This window comes from Grammomys surdaster, unplaced genomic scaffold, assembly GCF_004785775.1.
Source record: "Grammomys surdaster isolate TR1022 unplaced genomic scaffold, NIH_TR_1.0 125984, whole genome shotgun sequence".
NCBI classification, from domain to species: domain Eukaryota; kingdom Metazoa; phylum Chordata; class Mammalia; order Rodentia; family Muridae; genus Grammomys; species Grammomys surdaster.
Window position 1 is genome coordinate 68,842 of NW_021620800.1, and position 10,299 is coordinate 79,140.

A 10,299-nucleotide genomic window follows, 5' to 3' on the forward strand; every position below is an offset into this window, starting at 1 on the left:
ACATGAAGACAGGAACCTATCATGGCTGTCCTCTGAAGAGGCTCAACCAGCAGCTGACTGAAACAGACACAGATACTTACACCCAACCACTGGACTGAAGTCAGGGGCCCCTATGGTTGAATTAGGGAAAGGATTAAAGAAGCAAAGGAAAGGGCAGCCCCATAGGAAAACCAGCAGTCTTAATTAACCCAAACCCCAGGGAGCTCTCAGACACTGTGCCACCAGCCAGGCAGCATAGGAGCTTCTCTGAGCCCCTCCCCCACCCCAACACATATATAGCAGAGGTCTGCTTGGTCTGGCCTCAGTAGGAGAAGATGAGCCTAATCCTTGAGAGACTTGAGGCCCCAGGGAAGGGGGAGGCCTATTGGGGGAAAGCACCCTCTTTCAGGTAAAGGGGAGGAGGAGTGGGATAAGGAGCGGTGGGAGGTGGGTTTGGGAGGTGGGGCAATGGCTAGAATGTAAATAAATAAAATAATTTTAAAAAGAGGCATTTGAAAAAAATTAAAGTTACACTCCCACATTGCTGGTGGGAGTGTAAACTAGAACAGCCACCCTGAAAACCAATCTGCCTGAAAACCCAGCTATACCACTCCTGTGTATATATACCTAAAAGATGCTCCACCATACCCCAAGGACATGTTCCCCACCATGTTCATAGCAGCTTTATTCATAATAGCCAGAAACGGAAAACAGCCCACATGCCCCTCAACTGAAGAATGGATATAGAAAATGTGGTTCACTTACACAATGGAATACCACTAAACCAGTAAGAACAAGGATATGAATTTTGCTGACAAATGGAACTAGAAAATATCATCATGAATGAGGCAACCCAGGCCCCAAAGACCATGTATGTCCTTACTCATACTCACTTATAGATGGATATTAGCCATAAAACACATTACCTGCATTACACTGCACAGACCCAAAGAAGATAAACCAGAAGGAAGGCCCAAGTGAGGATGCTGGAAACACACTTAGACAAGAGGAGGAGAACTGGGTAGGAGAGGTAAGGAGGATGGGACTGGTGTGGGGTTCGGGGTCCCAAACTGACCATATACTTGGTCACAAAGCAAGCCTCACCAGATACAAGATGTTTGAAACAACTCCTTGCATCTTATAAGATCACCGTTGATTAAAACAGCTTCAACAATAGAGGAAACAGAAAACCTACGAACTCTTGAAAACCAAATAATTGGCTACTCAATGATCACTGGGCCAGGAAGGAATAAAGAAAAAATTTAAAGACTTTCTAATATTCAATGAAAATGAAGGCACGACATACCCAAATGTAGTGGAAACAATGAAAGTGCTGATAAGAGGAAAGAACATAGTGTGAGTGCATTCATAAAGAAGCTAGAGACACTGGTAGCTAGAAAGGACTCAAAAAAGAACAAGAATTTCAGACCAATTTCCCTTATGAACACTGATGCAAAAATACTCAATAAACTCTTGTAAACCAAATCAAATAACACATCAAAAACATAATTCCACCATGGTCAAGTAGACTTCATCTCAGGGATACAGGGATGGTTCAATATACAAAAATCTATCAATGTAATCCGCCATATAAACAAACTGGTACAAAACAGATTCAATCATCTCAGTAGATGCAAAAAAAAAAAAAAAAAACCCTTTGACTTACAGTAACCATGTTCACCATGTCCAACTTGGGAATGAGAGATTTGCTTCATCTCAGTCTATTTTCTTTGGAATTGTTTGGTTGTTGTTTCTTAGAAGTGGATACTGATGACAGGGGTACTTGGGGCAAGACAGAGTAGAGGGAGAGGAAACTAACATCAGGATATATTCTATGAGAACATAATCTATTTTCAATGATAGGAAAAGTAAATAAATGAATTGAAAAATACTAAAACAATGCACAGAAATTAGGGGATTATAAAATAAATACAAATAACAGTCTTCTTCTTCTTCTTCTTCTTCTTCTTCTTCTTCTTCTTCTTCTTCTTCTTCTTCTTCTTCTTCTCTCTATCTCTCTCTTCCTCCTTCTGCTTCTCCCTCTCCTTCCTCTCTCTCTCATTGCAGACTGATCCACCTCTTAGTCCTGATGATAGTCTACATATCTTGGGTCTATAGTGCTGCAGTAGGACAATGTTGGTTTCTGAAACATCCACAACTAGGAGCCTACTTTCCGGCATAGCCTTAGTAAATGTGTCTCATTATCTGACAAGTGACGTGTCAAGAAGGAATTTCATTTTGAGTGCTGTGTGCCATGTGCCTCCAGCAGAGATTTGCCTAGAACTATACAACATTGCACTGCCTACATGGAGGGACATTTCTGTGAAGCAAACATGCAGCTACAAGCTACAGCACTAGCTCAATGTGAAAGCCCCACAGTGATTGTTGTAATGCCTCATTTGATTGCTGGAGGACAGCTTAAGTGGCTCTAGTGTCATTTTTAATAAAGACTTCTAGATACAGTCACATGAGTTAGTGCTTTAAGCCATGCTTAGACTACAGATGGCATATGAATGAGTATTAGACCCATGCCATGATCCATACATAGTCTATGAACCTACCGGGGAGACACACACACACACACACACACCCACACACACACACAAAGGAAAGACACAAGATTTGCATATATGTTTACAAAATGCCAAAAAACATTCAGGTTTGTGAAGATACACTGAGAAGGTAAAAAGATTGGTTTTTTTATTCACCAATAAACGAAAGTACGTACATTGCTTTTTATGTGTAACCCAACACCCTGTACTAATTAAGGATTTCTTTCTTTTTCCACTTCTTTCTTTCTCCTTTCCCTCTCTGTGTAGGTGGGTCTCAGACACAAGCATGACAGAGAATGAGAGAAAGCCAGAATTCTACAGAAGTTGTTGCAAGAAGGAAGAAGCTATAGGAACTGCCACACTCCTTTCAGTTGGGGACAGAGAAGGCAGCCAGACTGAGGACCTCACAACCATGACACTAAAAACAGGGAGGCAAAGACAATAAGAATGTCCACGAGTCTGAGGGCAGATGTGATGACCAGTGAGATCCAGAGCTACATGAGAACATGGGCTACAGAGGAAAGCCTATCTCAGGTAAATGAAAGAAGAGAGAAAAATAACCAGAAAGCAGAATATGGGCAAAAGAAGAGAAAGAAAGTCTGAATAAGGGAACACATGCAACCAGCCATATCTTTGGTTCCTCTGTTCATTGCTTATAAGGGCAGAACACACTCTATAAACATCTGCCTGATGAAATGAAGACCACTGCTTCTGGAAGTTCAGTGGTATCACCCACTAATGTAAGAATTCAGGGTCAAGTTGATCCAAGGATCAAAGTCTACAGAGGAGAGAAGAGAGATGTGAGGTCAATCTGGGTCAGAACAGCTGAAAAGGGGACTCCCGGAGAAGAAACTGAAAGAGAAGAGTCTTCGCATTCATAATCTCCACAACCCTTCCCTCCAACACTGTCAAAATGGAGCTTCTTCCTTTGGTCATAGACAGATACTGACAACTTACAACTCAGATCAACTGAAATAGTTTCTCAGCTAAGTTGCCCCAACCTATATGCCCCTCTCCTTCCTGCTGAAGTGTACTGTCTGAGTATACAACGGGCACTGAAGGGATACAATCTTTTGGAATGCTATATATCATATGCACATTATAAATACCTTTATCAATGAACCTTATCAAAAGCACAGCTATGATCTCAGGGGCTAAAAGTCATGGCAAGAGCTACTGCCATCCCAAGATTAACTCTTTGATCAGCATACAACTCAGGCTTCATGGATGAAGCTGGTCTTCTGGCATCTTCTCCACCCAATCCTGTCTTGGAGCTCAGAATCTGACCTTCCAATTGGCTACTGTTTGATTTATGACATCATTCTCCCTCCTAGCCTACCAGCACTAGTAGAATCCTGGGGTTTCCGTGGAGCTGCCTGTAAACAAATTTGGATCATCACAGGTAACCTGTGACCAGTGACCAGTGGGCTCTGTCTGATACTGGACACACTCGCTGGTTTGGTTAGCAGATCAGAAAAGACAACCATTTGTTCTATTGGTTCTTGTGTAGATTACTGTTACTCCCCCCCATACAACCATGTCAGGTAAGCAACAAAACTTTAAAACATTGGTTTTGATCACAACTTTCCTGATTTTTAATATTCGTTTAAAATCCATACAGGACTAAGGGCACTATAGGTACAGATATCTCACATTGAATGTCACATTTAGCTTCGGTTCTTACTAAGAGTGTGACTCTGGACAGGTAGTTTACTCTCAAGAGCTTCTTCATCCATCTCAGGGGGATTAGAGTATCACTATGCTCTGGGGTATGAACTGTTGCATCTTAAGAGGCAAGTGAATGCAAGACAGACTAAGAGGGGACTTGACTGAGGAGGCAGTTACTGTTGAAATATTGAGGCTTTTACATGAAAGACAGACCCACAGGAACTAGGAAGAAGAAAAAAATCCAAAGTATAAAGATGAGGAGCTAGAAAACAGAGAAATGAAAGAAGTCAAAAATGTAGATGATCCTAAAGAAGCACATGGGGAGTTTGGGACCGAATGCTGCAGAGGCACAGATTTAAATCAAAGGGCTCAAGGAATTGTCATTTCTTGAGCCTTATTTAGGCAACTTCACTGTTGAAATTTGTCTGGGTACAGGTTCCCTGTCATAAATAGAGGGCACTACCCCACTCTGAACCCTGACTCTTACAATCTGCCATATCTCTCTTGTGCAGTTCTTTGATCCTTGTATATACTGGATATGTTGGATATTACCAAGGCTCCCACTCTGTAAACATTACAATTAATGGAACAAAGGTAGAAACAATCTTATTCATGGAAAAAACCTTCTAATAAGTCAAATCCTAATAAATCAGGCATAAATATGTGCAAGCTCCACGAAAATTTATCACCAGGTAGTATTTATAAAGTGATATAAACATAGCATTTAAGACTTATACTTAAATCCTAAGAAGTCATCAATTATAAAAGGAGTGGGAGGGGCACAGGAGGAGTTAGAAGAAGAAAGAAGAATTAGCTAACTGTAGTATTCATATATGAAATCCTACATGCATCATTATTTAAAAGAAAAAAATCATAGAATTTAGACAATTCTGGTGGGGCTGGGACTCACTTAAGACAGCAGCACTCCAGTAGCAGAGGCAGCCCATCTCTGCGATTCCAAGGCTAGCCTGATATAGTAGAGAGAACCTGTCTCACTACATAGAGTGAGATCTGCATGGGACAGGGCAAAGCAAGAGGCTTAAGCTCTCCGTGGCTCTCTTACCTCTAAACATGTCTTTAGGACATAGTAATGATGTAGTATCAGAGAAGGTATGGGAGCAAGACAAACCAGGGCAAAGAAGGACTGCCTAGATGCCTAGATTGGAGTAAAAGTTGAATGAGATCAATTAGGAATTCCATGCCCACAGAGGATAAACAGGCAGCTCATCAAATTAGTGTCATCCTGAAGAGTACCAAGAATCAATTTGAACACATGCAATTGGGATGTGAGAGAGAACTTCAGTCTTAGACAATCCCAGCCAGTACAAACTGGAGATAGCATTGTTCCCCACAGGAACCTAGAAAGCATCAATCTCACCATTCTCCCACTGTCTTCTTCCTCCCTACAGAAAATTTCCAAAGTTTACCTTTTTTGGGAAAAGAAAGTACTCTTCAGCCCTCTCTGCCTGTGCGTAGCAACTCTACACACTCAGGAAGGGTGTGCAACATCTCCAGGGTTTCCACTCCAGCTGTGAGTTTAGCATGGCTCCTGCCACCAACCACCAGCACTTCTCTCCAGCTGATCACGGGCAGAACCTACCTTAACCCACATACTAGCACGACCATGGTGGTTGAGCTGACTGGCCAGAGCCAGAACTCAACCTCTGCACTCTTCTATCCAGGTATTCTCAAGTGGGATCTCACAGAAAGCAAAGACAGGGGAAATGCACTCCAGGAATTCAATATGACTACTATTGACCAGGACACTGCAGTCTCCTCCCTGTCTGTGACAGCCCAATGTGATAAAATTTTAGATCCCAATACCATAACCCCTTTTTATCCAACACTTTTAACCAGCTTTGTCCAGGTTACACCACCGCAGGTGACAAATCAAGGATACAGCCTGGCACCTTCCTACCAGGATGGCAGCCAGGTGTACTACTACAACCACAACAGCCTGATCCCCAGAGAAGTAGGACAGTATCTGCAGCCCTACTGCTCTGTGTCCTACCCTGTGAGTGAGAAGTCTGCCCCTCAACCAGAGATGGTGATGGTGGAAAAGAAGATTCAGCCAAGGAATCTCCAAATACCAATCTCCACCTCTGACTTCTATTCTGCGTCTGCTCAAAATATGCCAGACACCAGTCTTCCAGGTAAGTACAAACTCAGGAGGGGAAGACACATAATCAAAAGTCCAAGGACACTCAGTTCTTCCTTTCAGTACTGGACACTCCACACAGCCAGAGATTATGAGTCTTTACAGGTTAGAGCTCTGGTTTTCATCCCCATCTTCAGACTGAATGAGAGAGAATGCAAGGCCACAGTGAGTGGTATCCATCCTGCATTCAGTGGTGTTCAGGAGCACACCACACTCACACATGTAATAACACAAGTTAATCAGTTCCATGCACCAATACACTGTAACTGACTCTTCATGAACTACTGCTCTGGGGTATAGAAGACAATGAGGACTTTTTGTTTTGGTAACATGGGATTTTCTGTCTGTTGGAATCCCTCTCCAGAGCAATGCAGCTCAGAAGCTGTCCTGAAGGAAGAATTCCTGGCAGATCCCAGCACCTGTCCTGGCATTTTCTTACACTTCAAATTATAGAGAGAGTAGGGTACAGACCATGTACCATTGCTAAGATAGTCAAAGCTACTTTTCTTTTTCTTTTTTCTTTTTTTCTTTTTATGTAGTACTTCAGAAGTGACCCATTGCCAACAATATAAGGTCATGTAGATGTTTTTTCTAATTTAGAGTCATAGCCAAGCCCAAATATTTTATTTTCTTATATCATTTTGCATATTGCTTATAGGAAGTCTGTGAAACATAGGGCTGGAGGAAGGCCTCAGTTGTTCAAATGCTTTTCTCGAAGGACGGCCCAACTGGGTTTGGATACCTAAACCCACATAAATAAAAACCTAGGCTTTTGGGGGCTTGAGTAAAGCTTTAAACTGAAAAAGTTGGCAGAGTCAGGTAATTTCTTGAAAATTATGGCCCAGATAACCTGCCTAATAGCAAAACCCCAAGGATGAGAATTACTGTATCATGGGAAAAGGGAAGGCAAGTGAGGAACATATATCAAAAAAATTGCAACCTAACCATAGATTCTAAGCCTCCAATACCACACAAACCCAAAGGAACACAAAAGTATCTGAGAAAACATGATATGGCATAGTCAGCAAAAACAGAGCAGTCACTACCTGTTTGCCAAAAGAGTTGCTGTCTTTGATGTTCAAGCATAGCTCATAGGAGTGGCCTACCCTCCTGCAGGGCCTGAGTGCTGTGGTGCTGTGAAATGGGGGTGGGAGTGGAAGAGCATCACACTCAACAGCACTAACTTCTTCCCTGACTCTTTCCAGTGGTGGGCATGGAGACATCCCTAGGATTGCCACCTTCAGGCCAGACATTCTGTCTGTTACCAAGTCCAGAACTCCGCAATATTTCTACCGAGGTTTCCCAGAAGAGGACACCACCTGTCAATGCGGACAGGTTATTAACAGCCCCCAAGCACAGTTCTACGGAATCCCTGGCCTTGCCTCCAGCTCCAAGCCTGGAACAAAGAGAGAATGAAACCATGAATGAGGTCAGAGCTGAGCTGTCGATGCCTCGGGATGTCTATGAGGACACTAAAGAAAACCCATCACTCCTTCCTTCAGTGCACCCTGACTGCACTGATACAAGACTAAGACCAAAGTCTGCTTCTGGCGATGCCAGCTTGGGAGGCATCAGTGAGGGCCTGAAAGAGCGAGAGGAGCTGGAGAATGATATTGGATCCAACATCAGCTTTGAAGACATCACTACACTTGAGGCAGATAAACGCTTTCCCCAACTCTTCAAAACCCTCAAAAACATCAACCAGGACCCTCCCCTTCAGAACTGGAGAGTCACAAGCAACACCTCTGAAAAGGCGAGGAAGAATAACCTAAAAGCCTCTGACTTGCTTGATGGAGCTCCTCAGGCCAAAATCCAGCACCAGGACCTGGTGGAGGGAGAGGGGGCTGTGTGTGTGGCTGGGGCCAGTGACAGAGCTAATGAAAGCATGGCAAAGAACCAGAAGGGCAAAGCTCGCAAAGTGGCCCCCAGCAAGAACAGAAGAGTTAGAAAACAGGGGCAGGAAAGACCAAGTGGATCAGAGAACAACTCTAAGAAACCAGAGGCGCTTAAGCCGTCAAGGAACAGAGTCAAAGGAGAAGAGAAGCCCACCATCCCCAAAACCAAGAGGAAGAAGAATCCACCTGAGCTCAGCCCCAACTGCTTCAAGAAGCCTCGAACCAACCTTGGCATGCACATGCTGGAGTCCGTGCAGGTCTTCCATCCACTGGGGAAGAAGAATGAGAAGAAAACTGGTATCTCTTCCTTCAGGGGTTTGAGAACCTTCACTAGCAACAAAGATGTAGGCCCAGGCCCAGCCACCCCAACACTCCTGGATATGCCACGTGAGGGCCAGGGCCCTGACAGAAGCCCGGGCCAAGCTCAGAGAGCAGAGACCAGTGCTCACAAAGAGTGTACATCTCCAAACAAGTACGAACTGCCCCCAGCTGGAAAGGTCAGGTTAGTACCTCTGCCTTTCCCAATCCTGGACCAGCCTCAAGCCAGATCTGCTTCTAGAAAGCCTCTCCCTCTGGCTTCACAGAAGTCCACTGCAGCTTATCCTGTGCAGCCTCACTCCCACTCAGCTCAACCTACCACAATCAGGCCAGCCCAACCAGCTCCTGTCAGCACATCTTTGATGGCCTCTGCCAAGCCAGCTCCTCCAGTTTCCTCCAGTGCCACACAACCTAATGTAGCCAATATCATACAGTCTAGTGCTGCATCCCAGTTGGCCACCTCAAGGCCTGTGCCTTACAGAGCATCATCTCACACTTCATTCCAGAGAGGGCTTATTGCTGCTGCCAAGAACAAGGTGCCATCACCACCCAAACCTCAAACCCAACAACCACTGCAAGACTTTAGCCGCCAACCAATTCCATGGAAGAAAGTTGACATTCTGGGACCAGTCATCTCACAGCCCATCACAAAAGAGCAGAGGCCAGAAAGGGAGGAAATAAAGAAGCAAGCTCAACAGGAGCGGGAGAATGCTGCCAAGAACACCTCTTCTGGGAAACTGCAGCTTTTCCTTCAGAGGGAGAAGGATATGGAAATTTCTCAATATTATGGCTATGTAATGTAAGAGCTGGCCAGGTAGATCTTTGTAACATAGTGCTTTTGATGTACGCAATGAGAGGTGTAGACACAGATACAGATATATACATAGGACTTCAAAGGTCATATAAATGTGTAGATACATAAGTAAATATGTGGCTATGTAGATGAATATGTAGAGTTTGCATTTATATAAATGAACAGACAATTTTTCTGTAATACTTGTAAATATATGAAGCCAGTAAAATTAACTGGAGTAATTTGTCAGTTCTTTAATCCATAGTACATACAGAGGCCTTTGTTGTTATTCTCATAACTTTGATATTGTTAATTTTGACTGACAAAATAGTATATGTTACATAACTACATCATATGATATAAAACTCTGGTAATATATATTTACTATTAAAGCAATTCATCATAGCTCTGGTGGTAATAAAGTTATTTTCCTTGGCTTTTATTTTCACTATACTAGTCACTGAATATGGGATGTCTCCTATAGATTTTCCTGTCAACTTAACACACTCCAGCTCTTACCAGAGTTCTTTCCATCTCAAACCTCTCACTCCGCTCTTAGTTATAATTTGTGTAGGATACAGCTCTTCCTGCTGCTTCATAAAATAAAAAACAGGCTTTCATGTACACACATATATACAATCTAGAACCCAGATATGAGAGAAAACATCTCAGGACGACTAACTTTGAGACAGGCTTAGTTAAGTTAGTATGTCTGTCTCTGGTTGGATCCATTTCAGAAAACATCCATCTAATATTACTTTTGCATGTATGTCTCCTCTGAAAACATTCTGGAACAACATGTGGCAGTGCCCGCATAGGCCAGAAGACGACATCAGACGTGTGGATTTGGCATTGAGGAAGGTTGAAAGGCACCATGAGGCTGGTAGGTACTCAGCCTGGGGACTGCAAGAACGGCAAGTGTTCCCTGTAGAGCCA

At 43.3% G+C, this 10,299-nt stretch overlaps 1 protein-coding gene across 1 annotated transcript; it reads left to right on the plus strand.

Annotated features, from left to right (window-relative positions):
* The first annotated feature begins 4,068 nt into the window (after positions 1 to 4,068).
* Positions 4,069 to 9,373, plus strand: LOC114609781 (uncharacterized protein C2orf78 homolog). Its single transcript, XM_028754158.1, has 3 exons — positions 4,069 to 4,075; positions 5,609 to 6,352; positions 7,563 to 9,373. The coding sequence occupies exons 1-3, from the start codon at positions 4,069 to 4,071 to the stop codon at positions 9,371 to 9,373; spliced, it is 2,562 nt and encodes an 853-aa protein (XP_028609991.1).
* The last annotated feature ends 926 nt before the right edge of the window (positions 9,374 to 10,299 follow it).